General features: G+C 33.1%; 1 protein-coding gene across 1 annotated transcript in view; it reads left to right on the forward strand.

Annotated features, from left to right (window-relative positions):
* The window catches only part of LOC106468752 (large proline-rich protein BAG6-like), a 41,349-nt gene that overhangs the window by 5,575 nt on the left and 19,788 nt on the right, over positions 1–15,986 (forward strand). The window contains exons 5-11 of the mRNA XM_022397108.1: positions 592–702; positions 4,887–5,097; positions 6,651–6,877; positions 11,821–11,923; positions 13,538–13,725; positions 14,770–14,889; positions 15,543–15,645. Coding sequence (XP_022252816.1) covers positions 592–702; positions 4,887–5,097; positions 6,651–6,877; positions 11,821–11,923; positions 13,538–13,725; positions 14,770–14,889; positions 15,543–15,645 — 1,063 coding nt within the window. The remainder of the gene's footprint in view (positions 1–591; positions 703–4,886; positions 5,098–6,650; positions 6,878–11,820; positions 11,924–13,537; positions 13,726–14,769; positions 14,890–15,542; positions 15,646–15,986) is intronic.

Below are 15,986 nucleotides of genomic sequence, written 5' to 3' on the forward strand. Positions count from 1 at the left end.
CTGATCGTAGTTGGTTAACTTAACCTGTTTGAACAGTTTGTATGTATTCTTCCAGACTGGTTGTAGTTGGTTAACTTAACCTGTTTGAACAGCTTATATGTATTCTTCCAGACTGATCGTAGTTGGTTAACTTAACCTGTTTGAACAGTTTATATGTATTCTTCCAGACTGATCGTGGTTGGTCTTGCTTACAAGTAGTGTGGTAAGTTTTGCTAACATGTATGCATAGATAATCTCATTATTTGGAATAACCATTTCTCTACATGGTGGGACTATGCAATTTTTCACTTAGTAATTGCTTACTCTATGTGCCCTGACCCTTTTAGTACAAAATATAATAATATAACAAATAATGAGCTTATAATTTATTATTTAATTGAAAAGAGTTACCTATGCGCTATTGTGTCCTATGCACTGTTGTGTTTTGCATTAAATTTTCTGACCATATATAATTTCTAACATTTTTATAATACCTTTGAAGGTTAAATAAAATGATTTAAATAAAAAAAAAAGTACTATGTGGTGTCAACAAACTGAAATAACAAATGAATAAAGGTATAGTTTCTGATAAATTGGTTGTTCTTTTCTCAGGCTCAAGTCAATGTTGGTATTGGTAGACCAACAACAGATTCCCAGCGAACAACAACTGAGACGGCTACTACAACTTCCACTTCATCTAGCACAACCACAGGAGTAGAACAGGTGCTTATAATTTGTTTATTTTGTGAATTAAACTATTCTAATATGTTTGTTGGAAACTACTTGACTGGCTGATGTTGCTATCCAAGTTTGTTTTTTTTTGTTACAAAGTTATCAGAGAATTTGTAAGAGGTTTTTTAGTACTGTAGTGATAAAAATGGTTTTAATACTTTCTTCATTCAGTATTGAAAGTTCTTTTGGTATTAAAGCCTGATGATCAATGTCAGGACTGATATTAATGAATATGCAGTGAAATTCAAGACTTTACATTTAGAATAGAGATCTTTTTTTTTTTTATTTCCTTTGCTTAGCTTGGAAATCAGTGTTATGCCTGGTTTTAACAGTGTTTCTTTTTTGATGGGTACCATTGCACTGACACGTACAAGTGCCTGTGTAAATATCATTTTGCTTTTTACAGCCCATGTCAATAAATGACACGATGCCTGCTATATTTCCATGTCACAGGAAACTTAAAAAGAATGTAAAATAATACAATATTATTTCCTTTATTGAATGTAGTATTGTGTTGCAGATTTTTATTTCATAACAGCACAGTAACTATAACCTCTGGTGATCTTGTTGCTAAGTGTATGCACAATGCTTTGATTGTTTTGTCGATCACCCTTGATCAAAATAGTGATATGTTATGTGTGATCTGTATTTTAGTCTGTGGTATTAGACGGCTCATTATAAACATTTTATTGAAACTATTTGAAGATGCTGTGTAAGTGTTCTCGTGCGTTCAGTGAGCATCTGGCTGGTTTTTCCTACGTCACAGTTGCTACAGATAATACAATAAATTACACATTTGAATGTACAGTTGAAATCGTTATTCACAGAATATGTTGATTTAGGGCCTCTAAAAGATGTTCTATGATCAATGTAAGGGCAAATATTATATGAGCTCCTCTGACAACTGTACACACCATCCTGGGTATCAGATGATAATTGTATGTTGTTTGGAAGTTGACTGTGGACGAGTAAATCTTTAATGTTAGTGTCTTGTTTATAAGAAATTAAAAGTTTGTTAGGGAACATATGACTGATGGTATTGTCCTGTGTTATGATGTGAAAGTGTTCCAACAAAATACGTGTTATTTGTGTGTTTAATGGGGGAACATAAGTGTAAGTGGAATTTATTGATGACCAGTGGAAGTAGAAGTGTGTTGATTGAAGTAAGGTTAGATGCATGTAGTTGGTAGTTTTAAATTGTCTAGGGTGTTGGTGTTATCATTACTGACATGATTTAAGTTAATCAATCTCTGGAAAGCTGAATTTGAACGTTTATTGTTAGTATGTAGATTATCTATAGTGTGATGAAGTAGGGTAGCTATGTTTTTTGAAAAAGTGGAACATGTTGATAGATTTGCTATTATAATCGTGGTTGTTACTACAGAGCCTACTTAATCTGGTTAGTTGGTATTTGGGAATGTTTCTCTTGATGTATGGAGGATGACTTGAGTGAAAATGTAAGTAGTTATGTGTGTTTGTCGGTTTGTAATACAATCTGATTGTGATTTAAAATTAGCAATTTTTTGTAAGGCATTGTTGGTGTCTTGAATGTAAGTCGGGAGTTGATGTACTAAGGGAGTTAGGATGGAATCAAGGTAACTATAGAAAAGTTCAGTAGGACAAGTGTATGTGGAAATTATGGGTCTATCCAGATGGTATGACTTATGTAACTTAAGAAGATGATACAATACAGGAAGCCTAGGGTATTTGACATTTAAATTCTTAGCTTCTAATGGAAGTTCATTACTTTTTATAGTGGTATGGACAGTCTGTTGATATTCATCAAGGGGGTTGATATCATAGATAGCATAAGACAATTGGTCTGATAGTTGTCGGTGAGCTTTCTGAAGATAAAGTTCATTCATTGCTCCTCCATTGTCAGCTTGTTTAATAGCAATGTTGTCATGGGAATGAAGATTACATAAAGCTGTTTCTTCATTTTTAGTGAGGTTTTTAACAGATGTCTCAGTTGTAAAATCCAAGTTGTGAATTTCCTTTTGACACTTCTATACGTAGTAATCAAGAGGAAGAAATTTTCCAGGTGGGGGTGTCCATGTGTTGGTTTATTTCTGTAGCTGACAAAGAAATGATTTACTGGTGTTAGTAAATGGTGTAGAAATGCACTTGAAAACATAAACAGCAAAAAACGTTTGACCTGGTGTTTTGTATTGAACTAATTTACATGTTTTCTAATGGGGACAAAATTTAGGCCATTTTTTTAGAATAATAATCTCAAATAGCAATATAAAAACCACAAAACATGTTTTAGAGATATGATTGATAGTTTAGCCCAAACTTGCTATATTCTTATCAGATTGTTTTCCATTTGTGTTTAACCATGAAAGAATAAAGATTTTTTTTTTGTATATAGTTGTGTCAAACTACTTTCTGTGTCAGTTTGTTACTTGCTGTATAACTCTCCTCTATAATGTTCAGGCCTTTTAGAAACTGCAACTAGAAGAAAACAGTAAATAAAACGATATTAAAAGCCCCATCAAATTTTTCAAACATGAAACATCATTTTAATATAAAGCAAAAGATAGGTTTTCTGCATTTTCACAGATTAGAAGAAAATTACAAAATAAATGGAGCTACAATTCTTTAATCTTTGGTTGATGTTTGAAGTTTTCTCAAACTTTTAAGTGTTAGTGTTACTTGTAAACAGACTTATAAATATATTATCAGACTAAATGATGATAACTGACCTGGTTGGCAAAGTAGATTGAATGTGGCAGCCATTTTTTTTCCTCAAGCCATCTCTACACACTGAGCACTAATATTATCAGAATAACTGTTATAAGAAGCTCCCAAGTGTCATTTTTGGACTTTGGTGTAGAAAGGTGCAAATATAATTGTATGTACTGGTATTAAATTCATAATAGCTGAATTGTATTATTTTGCTTTATAACGTACAGATCTAAGTTCTCAGAATTTGAGTGGGAAAGTTCCTTGCTTTCTGATTTAAAAGGTTTCTAAACAGTGATTTGTCATTAAGTTCAACAGTTTGTAAAATAACTGTGGAAATGCTAAAGATAACCTTTTTCTATTCTTATTGGCCTATGTGGTCAAATTTTTGGTTAGAAACTGCTTTGGACACTTTCATAAATTGCACTCTTTGTTGATGTTAAAGATAATACATTAGTAGTTGAGGAAAATGGTTAATGGGTAATAAAGTTAATAGCTTTTAATTAATCTGAATGTTATAAAATCACATTTGAAATGCCAAATATAACAGCTTACCATGGTAAATCATTAAATATGCAATTAGTTCACATTTTTTTGGTACTATATTTTCAGTTTTTTTTTAGATTTGTAATTTTTAGTCATTTGAATTTTTTTTAATGTTTTTGATTGTACATTATATATTTCATTTAGAGCTATTATTTTATAAAAATAAACTACAATGCTATGTAATTTTAACTGTTTTTAGCTGCAAAAATCCTGATGTCACTGCTCCTTATTTAAAAGACAAATATAGTTAAAACCGAATAGAGGATGAAAATATCAAAATTAGATAGTAGGTTGAACAATCGCTAAGTTTTTATATATTTGTATTTAAAGAAGGATGACATTTCAAGCTAGTGCTCTTCGTCAGATTGTACAGTTTACAACCATAAACTGTAAACTGTTGTGAACTGTACGATCTGATGAAGAACACTACCTTGAAATATCATCCTTCTTTAAATAAAAATATATAAAAACTTGGCAATTGTTCAACTTATTATTTAATTTAGAGATTGTATTGACCAATTAACCACAATGTTATATTCTTGTTAGGTTCTTTTTTTCACTTGTCTTTAAACCATGAAAGAATAAAGTTTCTAAAAAAATAGATCATTGATGCTACTGTTGAGAAGAGCAGTGAAAATGACCAAGTGTATTATTATTATTATATTGTAACAGATTTGATATTTTTATGGAAGTGATGTTTTGTTGATACTATCAATGATGGAATTATAATATTTGCAAGAGCTCTTTCCATTGGAGCATGCTTTCAGACATTTTTAATGGTAACCCATGGAAGTGGACTATCTTTTGGTACATGCTTGCAAATAGTATGTTAAAATCCATACAATTAATTGATATTGCTGTTGCTTTTATGATTGGATTGAAAACTGCTTGCATTGTGTAACTTTTGAGCATTTAACGTGTTTGTCTTATGCTTCTCAATTTAGAACCAAAATCCTACTAGTACTGCTACAACAACTTCCAGTGCCCCAACATCAGGTATTTTCAGTGGAACTCCTCTTATGACTACTCAAAGTCCAGTTGTTTTCATGGAAGTAGGCCCTCATGCCATCACAATAGACAGTATTTCTGCTGCAGTGGTCAGTGGACCTGAGAGAGCAACTAGAAACACTACTACTACCAGTGCCAATGAGAATGGTAAATATAAGGTTTTTAAGGTTCATGTATGTATATGTTATTTAAAAATGGTATTATTGTAAAATATTTTTGAACATTTTAATTTGCCCATTTCATTGTCTCTCCTCCTTCACATTATGCTATCTTTATCATTTGTGTAGCTTTTAGGATTTAATGACATTCATGCTTTTATATGAGATTTAGGAAACAAGTTGGTGTCAATACTAATTACTGTATCTATACATGTATATAAATATATAAAACAAGCAAAAGTACCCATCCCCAGTGACAGGAAAAGTACAAGTTAATCTATCAATTTAAATGATTTCATAGACTTTAACAAGGTTAATTGTGTTGCACTCCTGGTTTCCCTCAGAGCCAGGGCTCTGAGTTACCTATACCACCCACCGTGAAAAGTGATTGTTGAGCATTTTAGTCATGCTAAGAGCTGTTCAACAATAACATATGGTAAATCTACATTTTTATTCTTTAAGTTACGTCACATTTCGAAATGTGAATGATAGCGTGATTAATTTCTAGCAATTTAGTGTAGAATATCCTGCTAGTGAAATAAAATTTGGCATCAACATTATTCATGTCTGTTCTCCCGTCATTTCAAAAATGAATGTTGAGACTTGCCTGTGTGCACAGATTTTCAAATGGGAGACAATCAATTGCTCGGACAGACACCAATATATACAAGTTAGAATGTTGGCAAATATTTGTTAGCTTAAATGTGTAGGATCTGTTGGCAGTTCTGACAAATGTGAACCTTGTTATCTCAGTGTTTATGTAACTTTTATCTGTTTTATTGAAAATGTTTAGGTATCTTTATGTGGATTTGATACATTAAGGTAACTTAACCATTACTTCATTATTTTCTCAAAATACTATTGTAAAATTTTAGAATTTTTTAAAATAAAATTTCACAAATAATTTCTTACAAGGCAGTAAATTTGATATCTAATATAATAACTGAGTTTTTTAAACAGATTTTTATTATCATGTCTTGCACTGCTTGTTATATACTTGAGAATATTTTTATGTAGTAACTGTAGTTTAAAACATGTATTTCTCCAGTGGTTTCACCATTTTGAGAAAATTTATTAGCAACACTGAAGCAGTTTCAAGAAGTGTAATCACATTCTGACTGTTGTAGAGACCAGATTATTTTGAATCTGGATATTAATCTGTAGCTCATTTTCTTAGACACATTAGGTGCTCAAAGCACATGCCATATTTTTTACTGCTTTTGATATTTTATTTTCATATATTTGCAGAAAATGATGGTCAGTTTGTGAGAATTAGAAGATAAAGATTTTTGTGTTGATTCTTTTACGAAGAACTCTGCAGTGTTTTATCCAACTGACTAAGCAAAATATCATTTTACTCTACCTTTATTTATCTCTGTTATCATGTACAGTGCTGAATTAATGTGAATTTTTGTACTTGTGTTAGGTTACAATTCTGTATGCAGTGGGCAGAGCACTAGGTGTTAAATCTAATTATTAAGTGTTATCTTTGTTTCAAGCCTCAAGAGTTTAAAATTATATAATTGTTTATTTGGCCTGCAGAGCGAGATAACACACACACAACTACCACCACATCAGGGTCCACTGGTACAAGATCATCACCAAATTTGGGTAATGGTGGACATTTTCGCACCATTCCTCAAATGGCCATGCCTTTCCAAAGTGGATTTGACCCTTGCCTACCATGCAACTCCCGATGGGCTATGACCCGTCCTGGAACCAGGGGTGCTCGAACTCCGCGAGGAGCAAGGAATGGCAGCCAGACACGGGTATAGTTTATGTTCTTTAGTATACCTAAGAAACAGGAAAAGTTTGACTTTAAACGTGACTGAGAAATAAGTAAATAAAAATTAATTTTTTTTTAATATAGATGAAATGAAATATATGTTGCCTTGCAATGAACAGAAAGAGAGATCAAGATAGGGTTTCAAATTCTTATGAAATATTATTCTTAAGTGAAACACGTCAACAGAAAAACTCAAAAACTATTTTAAGATATGAATTTCACTGCAATGTCTAAGGATGAATAGCAGATTCTGTAGGTATAAAATAAAAAAACATGCATAGTCAATCTCTTCAAAGACTGATGAATTGGATGATTACTGTTAATGTTACTATGTCATAACCAAAAAGAAACTACAGAAGTTGAAGTAAAATAAAAACACATGGTAAATCAAATATTCAATAACAGAAAACACGATATTGTATCATTCTGAAAAAATGCATCCTTCCAATACAGTCTTTCCTTCTTTCACACAAAGTTATCTCAATCTTCTTTTTGCCCACTAAGCACTCAATGCACCAGTATATATACCCCATTAATTTTGTGCTAGTTTTGAATATATACATATCATGTGACTACTCTCCACCAATAGTATTTCACCACTTATGTTATTCTCACTCAATTGTCACCTTTTCTATTGACACAGCACTGTTTAGATGTGTGTATTTTCGCATGTGGATACCGTTTATGATTGTGCATCTTTGCAATTTCAGTTTTTTTTTCAGCAGTTTTATTTAATGTGTTTGCATTCAATTGTTTCAATCATTTTTTTTTGTTGCTTTTGTTTCTTGTTACCAAATTATTAGCAATCTCAGCATGAATTCACGATTCAATGTATCGACTACGGAAATTCCCATTACAGTCGAAAATGCTACTGTTACAACTTCCCAAGAAGTGGGTTTGACATTATATAATTTGCAGAAGAGGTACAGGCGTTAATTTGCAGAAAGCTACATTCATATGGTCGACTGTTTCTGAGAAAGAATACAATCAAGGAGAAGACTATCCGTACACTTTTCTGCACCTTCTTATTTTTCCCTTCCTTTTATTTTTTCTATACAGCTTGTTAATCAGATCATAGGTTGATGCATATTCTGGTTTTGCTGCATGTTTGAGATGTGGGTGATTTCACTAGTTTTCTTTTTCCTGCTTTTTTTGTTCAATTTGGTGTAGGTTTGTTCTTCTCCTTTTTTCCTCTAGCTTCCAATTCTTCCACTGGACATGTGGTACGTTTTTTGATTTATACACTTCACACATGGTGGTTATACCTGTGGCAGGCATGGCTCAGATGCCATTTGTGTGGCTATGTCCTTCTTTACACAAGGGAGTATTAATTATTTCCCATCATCAGTGCTCAGACTTTGGTAAGTTAGATATTTGTGTGTTCTTTGTCGTCTAAGTTACTTCAGGTAAATTGTAAGTTAGATATTGATTATTACTTTGTGTTTCTAGGTAATTTGAGTCATTTTGTATGGTTGTTAATATTATGTGCTTTGTACACTAGGTATGTTTGGAGAGTTTTTTCAGTTCGATATTAATAAGTACTTTAACTAGGTGTATGTTACATATCATTACTACTAGACACATCTAATTCATTGTTCTATCTTATAGTTTTTTTTTTCTTGCCATTGTTAAATATGTGCTTTATAATCCTAATTATCATCAGTGTTGGCCTTACTTGTGTGTTCTTTGTCATCTAAGTTAATGTAGATGAATTGTAAGTTATATATTGATTATTACTTTGTTTTCGCTGTAATTTAAGTCAGCTTGCACATTTGTTATTCCATAATTTGTGGAATATGTAAATTTAGATGGTTAGTCAGTTCGATACTCATAATTCCTTGTTCACTATGTATTTCTAGATAGTTTGTACGTTACATATCATTACTAGTAACATCTCATTCATTGTTCCATTTGGATAATTTTTTCTTGTCATTGTTAAATATTTGTCTTATAATTCTAATTTTTGTCAGTGTAGCTCTTAATTTATTATTATTTTTTTCTTGGCTACATTGCCGATGCATTCGATCTTTTCCTGTTCATAGGGCTGAACTTTGATTTGGTTCTTTTTCCTACATTTTTGATACTAGAACACAAATTTTCTTTTTGTAATCTACAATTTGGGGTTTATCCCCACAGTGCCCTCATCATCAATAGTTTTTTTACTGCTTGAAGTTGAGTGTTACAGTTCGAGGCTTCACCGTTTGGATTAACCTTGGCTCTAACTGTTTTGTTGGGTGGCTTGAACTCTTTCCCGACATCTTCACTTGATGGGTCTTTGTTCATAGATGACTGACTCCTGCTTGCTTCTTCCTGTTTACAATCCAAAGATCACATTATTATGCTCCTATAAGAAGCAGCACATGTATTATTCCTGATGAAAGGGGGAAGTCCATTATTACCCCCACTCAATTCCCCATTTCTTTGGGGGTTTTACTCATTCCTACCTCAATAGGGCCCAGCCTTCTTGTCTTCATATTTGGGATATGAGTAAGCAGTTCACAAGGCCCTCACCTCATATTTTCTCACAACTCGAGAAGTTCTATCTCTTTTGGGAATATGGGCTTCCTTGGAGGCTTCCACTCCCATGGGATGGGCTCATATATGTTCCCTTCCATGGGAACTCCTGGATCAATGGAACTTCTACTTGGATCCCTTGGACTACCTTTTTGCCCTTCATTCCCTGATCAGGTTCAACCTATCTTGGTGGTTAGACAGAGACCAGACCACGACAAGGGTGCTGCTTCCTCTGCCTGGTCTGGATTTATGTCTTTTCACTGACTCATCTTTAGAGGGTTGGTGTGCTTACCTCGTCTCCCGGGAGAATTCTCTCCATATCACCATCCTTGAGCTTATGATGGTTCATCAAGCTTTGTCCCACTTCCTTCCTCTTATGTGGAGAAGGATGGTTATGGTACACTCCAACAACTCTACAATGGCCACTTATATCACCAAGCACAGGTGGACCAATTTCAGATCCTGGGCCTACACTCACCACATTGTTGTCTTCACTTGCCATGTTCCTGGCACTCTGATTCTGGTTGCAAGTCAATTATCTTGTCCCAACAAGATTATCCCTAAGGAGTGGTCCCTCAATTTACAGGTCTAGTGAGTGTGTTACCAGGTGTGGACACCTCATATATTCCTTTGCCACCCACTGGTATGCCAGACTTTCTCCTTTTGGTCTTATATTACACATTTGCTGACTCTGGGGATGGACACATTCAGTCAAGATTGGATGGTGTCTTCATGTCTATGCTTACCTTCCTATCCGACTCCTCTCCAGAGTTCTATCCCTAATCCACACCACTCTGTGTCTAGTTCTACTGGTGGCTCCATTAGCCAGTGCAACCATGGTTCCCACTGCTCTGACCTTTACTTGTACAACCTCCCCTACCCTTACCTCTGTCTAGGTTGGACATTGTCCATTCAAATGTCACCACTATCCATCTTAAAGCAACTGACTCCACGTGTTGCATCTTTCCTTTCCTGATCTGTCAGACCTTTGTCCATGTCTATTTACGAAAGGCGATGGTCATCCTTCTGCCTTTGGTCTCTTTGATGTAGTTTCTATCCTTCCCACCCTTCTGTTCCTCATCTTCTCTAATTCTTCACCTGGTTTTTTGACAACGACTTGTCCAATTTGACCGCATCTAGCTGTGGGGGTGGTTTTGTTGAGCACCTTCCGTTTCTCTAAGTTTCGTAAGATTTGTCTTCCCCGTCACTTTCCTCTTTTTCCGTTCATTTCGAATCATGCATCCTCCATGTTCCTTTTATTTGCTTGATTGAGATCTCAATGTGGTTCTTTGTGCCCTTTTCCATCCTCTCTTTGTCCACGTGTTACATGTACCATCTCCTCCTCAATGCCTATTTCTTTCTACTCCTTGCTTGCGGTAGTCTTTGATCAGGTATTTCTGCCATTCATATTTTCCTGCATCCTCTACCATTCCTCTTATGTCATCTTACATCCCAACCAGTACTTCCTCCCTAAGACATATGCTGTCCATGAAGGTGATTTGGCTTTCACACCTATTTCCTTACCTTCCATCTCCCACCTGTACTCCCATTCTGATCCTGATTGGCTTCTTTGTCTGGTTTGTTCCTTATAGTGTTATGTGGCACGTATTGCCTACTTTAGGAGTTCACATTCCTGACTTTTTATTCCCTGGAACACTTCTCCATGGAAGGTTACCATCTCCACAATGTTTCTTCTTATCAATGTCGTCATATCACCATGTATTTGGCTGCTTGCCTTCACCGTCTGTTGGGGGAGATTGTTCAGGTCAGAGTGTGGAGTACTACCAGTATTCTTGTCAATCATTATCTGCATGTTCTAGGAAATGTAATTGGCTCTGCTTTAAAAAACATTACTGACTGAATTGTATTAGATTTTAATCCTTTTGATTTAAAACAACTTGTGTATAAAAAAAAAAGGTGTTGTGACATACATCTTTTAAGTAAATACTAATAATGAAGTTTGACTGTTTAAACTGAATTCAAATGTTGTATGGAATTTTATCTTAAACAAGTGCTCAACTAAGTTTTAAATTCTCTGATTACCATATTACTTAGTAATGTCACAGAAATGATGATTCCTGAATCGACAGGTCTCAAATTATGTAATTAATAATATCTCCATCTGTGATCAGTGTCACTAAAGCATAGCAGTCATATTGGTGGGAGATTAATTAAAACTTCTGCTGTTGTATGTATAAAAGAAAAGGTAAGATGTAATTAAACATAGTTTGTTATTAATAAGCCTCAAACTTAACAGAAATACCTACTGTGTTTTTATATAAAGTTCATTAAAATATAGTAAAGGTTTCCTTCCCTTCTTTAGCATGTTGGTGAAAAAGACGATAATACAATTTAGACGAAACGGCGAAGAGTTGATGTTTGAATGATTTTGTTTAAATTGTTCTTTATAAGGTTACCACTGGTAGTTCATCGAGGCAAGGAGATGAGCACCTTCATCAGTTTCTTGGAGGATTAATGAACTCTGTTTTTAGTCAACCCTCCTTCCATAGTCGTGGTGAGGTTTTTAATTTGACATCATTAAAAATATCTTGAAGTCTTGCACATGAATAACAAAAAAAAATCTGAAAATATTATATTTTAATAGTCTTGCATACAAGCACTCTTAACAAAAAAAACTAGATAAGTGTTGATCTTTTATATTTTTTAAATAATACATTTGTATTCCTCATATATTTAAATGTTAACTAGTTACTATTGATATCAGTGAGCTATAACTGCACCATCATTTGTGTAGTAATTGTTGTTGTTAACTAGTTTTGATGTAATGAAATCTAAACATTTATCAGTCTTTAATAATTTTTTCATTATAAAAGTCAGTTTTAGTCAGTAACTAACACTTCTACGAATATTGTTTAGGAATACCTATTTTGTCAGTAGCTTATTAAATGTAAATCAAATAATCTTTGAATTATCAGTTAGATTAATTAACAAAACTGAAAAATGATGGAAGTTATCTAACTTTCAGTAGCATCAAGGTATACTCCAGGTGTAGACTTTTGTTATAATCTTTGAATTATCAGTTAGATTAATTAACAAAACTGAAAAATGGTGGAAGTTATCTAACTTTCAGTAGCATCAAGGTATATTCCAGGTGTAGAGTTTTGTTATAATCTTTGAATTATCATTAAGATTAACTAACAAAACTGAAAAATGGTGGAAGTTCTCTAACTTTCAGTAGCATCTAAGTATATTCCAGGTGTAGACTTTGTGTTTCTAGAGTGAGCTGGGCATAGCCTAGTGGTTAATGTGTCTGGATGGTTAACCAAGAGTTCATGAAACTATCACAGCAAAAGCATCCTTGGAACTTTGGGAAAACGGGGGCATTATAAGAGTGATAACCAAATAGTATTATTTGGTTAAACGAGTTTCCCCAGAGATGACAGTGGATACTGTTAATGAGCTGCCTTCTTTCTATCTAGTCTGTCAGTTCAAAATTTGAGACTGCTATGTTCAGATAACCCTTGGGCAGCATTGCATGAAAATTTCGGCCCAGCATGGCCAGGTGGTTAGGGCGCTCAATTGCAATTTGCGGATTGCAGGTTCGAATCCCCGTCACACCAAACATGCTTGCTCTTTTAGCCATGGGGGCGTTATAATATGATGGTCAATCCCAATATTCATTAGTAAAAGAGTAGCCCAAGAGTTAGCTGCTAAACAGATTTTTTTAATAGAACTTAAGATATTTGTCAAACTGGTTATTGCTAAAAGTTTTACTTTTTTATTGTTTTGTGTTTTTTTTTTAATAGAAGAAATGTGTGTGTGTTTCTTTTTGTGAGGGGTAAGCTTAGCATTAAAGTTAGTGGTATTAGTAACATATGATGAACCAATTATTCCTCCTGCCCTATAAAAAACAAAATGATAATGTTTTGAACTTGTAGCAGGTGAACATACTGTATAAAGAGGTCATGCACTACTACCTTTGCATCCTTTTGAGGAAACAACAATTGTGAAAACATCTTCAAAAATAAGCTATCAGATAATATTGAACTACCCGGACCATCACCATTTTGGTGGTTATAAAACAGTTCCAACCATTAATGTATCTTATATAAATGTGTATATAGTTTCATTCACAAAACTGATAGTGTAATCCTTGGTTATTTTTCAGATGGACCACCACCCACAGGCCAGACCTCTACTAGTCAGTCAGGATTTACAGTATTTTCATCAGGAAGTAGCCCTGCTGGTCCTCAAGGGTTTCACATTCACACAAGTGGCTCCCAAGGACTGCATGCTGGGCCTCCTATGGCACAGCTTTTGGAACATTTCTATAGACAAATTCCTAATACAAATCAGGTATACTGGAAGAATTCTAACTATTTTGTATTAGGCACAGAGAAGTAACTGTTTACACAGAAAATATTAATTTTAAAATCATTTCAAATCTAGAACTTGTACGAATATGTTAATCTCTAAATAAAAAAAAAAAGTAAAAATATATTGTAAATCACATGTCCAATAATGTCAGTACTTTTGGAAGGAAGACATTTTTGGATTCTTAGCTTGAAGTAACCTTTTTCTCTTCTGTGTATTTTATTTCTTAAATGATAAAGAATGTAGCCAATATTGTTTTCAGTATTTTTAGCTGTAATATTTTGAGCCTTAAAAAAGACGCTTTTATTATTATTATCAGCATATCAAATGTACATCAGTAAGTTATTCATGAGTGTTTAAAATTTGTTTTCTCTCTAATGATGAGTTAAAAGTAATTTTAAATATTATTGAGCATTATAAGTTTTTTATAATCAAAGATGTCAAAACTTTGCATTTTGTTTAGTGTTTTCTCAATATGACCCTCATTTATAAAAGTAATATTATTACTTAGTATGCATGGATACAGTATTAGATAAAGTACAGCTTTCGATAAATGTGTAATGACAGAAAGATTAATTTTTTGATAGATTAGACTTTGTGTCAGCTATTAAGATATTTTTATCTTTGTGTTCCAGTTCTGATAAAGCAATATAAAGAGCTGTAAGTTTTGTAAAGTAGTCAGTTATTGTGTTTATTTGTTTTGTCTTGTTATATACTTTCTGTTACTCATATTATTCCAAACATTGTTACTATTTGTGTTCATGTTAGAAGAGATTCAAAAATTACAACTATAGAAACAGAACTGTTACTTTTAACTGACACATCAGTTATGTTTCATGGTTTTATGAAATTCATTTTTTCTAAACTAAAGAGATGTGTGAATTTGGTACTTACTTTTCAGTAAATTTAAAAAATTATTGTTGGTTAGTGAAGATAAGTTACAGTATACATTGTTCTATATTTTATTGTTATGTATTTATGTATTTTTGCTTATAAATGTTCAATATGTGTTTCAAAATTACACAGGCAACTCCTGCTAGACAGACAACAATGGATCAGAGTGCTCCTGCTGGCACACAGCCTCAGTCAGAGAGAACTAACAGACGGACTGTAGGAACCGATGACACGCTAACCAATCTAGTACAGGTAGCATCATTGTAAAACAATATATACTTTTGATGTTATGTCTTGCTGGTTGACTAGCACTATATAAAACGTTTATTCTTTTCTGTTGGTTTTGTTAATAGTTATAATTTTAGATACAAACTTCATTTAACAGTTTTATGAGTCCTTTCCTTTCCAAAATCTTACTTTTTTGTGTGGGGTGAAGTACCTTGAAGATCTTGAATTTATTGGATATTTATTTGTTTATTATGTGGTTTTTACTCTTAAGTTTCAATTTTTATAGTTGATGTGGTGTATAAGTGCTATACATTACAAATGTATTTTTACTGTCGATTCCTAACACACTTTTACTTCTACCTGACTGGACTTGTTTGAATATATAAAAAGAAGAAAAAAAAACATTTATACACATGTATAGGCTACAGTCTTGAGTTTTATAGATGTTTTTATTTATTATTGTATAAAAGTGATGACAATAAATGTTATTGTCATTTTTTAACTTACAAGAAGTGTAGATAATTCATCCCATTAATAAGCACCATAATTTGTAAGATGCAATAATTTTGCCTCTACAACATTGAATTTATTACATATGCATGCAGTTTTATCATTTTTGTCTTGAAAACATATGCTGTTTTCAATATTTTGAGTATATTTTTTTGTTTGTTATGAAGGAAGTAATGAATCAGATGATGGGAGCTGTGTCCGGACGTAATCAGACAACCCTGGCTGACTTTATGCTTGGTCTTGATGATTACAGCTATGTACCAGGAGAGAGTAAGTGTTAAATACATTGCAGCTATTTAGTGGAACCATAGAGGAAAATGTGTATAACATAGCTAAGTTGTAGTATGGTCACATTGTCAGGGTTGGCTAATATGAAAAGTATTTGAACCTTTCACAGACAAGAGAGATGGGTATCTCTTATATCCTATGTTGTTGTTTTTTGTTCTAAAATACTTACCAAGTTACATGAAACTTAGTTACAAACTTTTATAGTATCTAGTTTCTATGAAAAAAATAAAAATGTTAGTTAATATTAATAATGGTTGGAGACGGCTTGAAGGGTAATGAAGAAAATACATATATATATATACTATATATATATATATATATAT

The sequence above is a fragment of the Limulus polyphemus genome, unplaced genomic scaffold, assembly GCF_000517525.1.
Source record: "Limulus polyphemus unplaced genomic scaffold, Limulus_polyphemus-2.1.2 Scaffold3147, whole genome shotgun sequence".
Classification (NCBI taxonomy): Eukaryota; Metazoa; Arthropoda; class Merostomata; order Xiphosura; family Limulidae; genus Limulus; species Limulus polyphemus.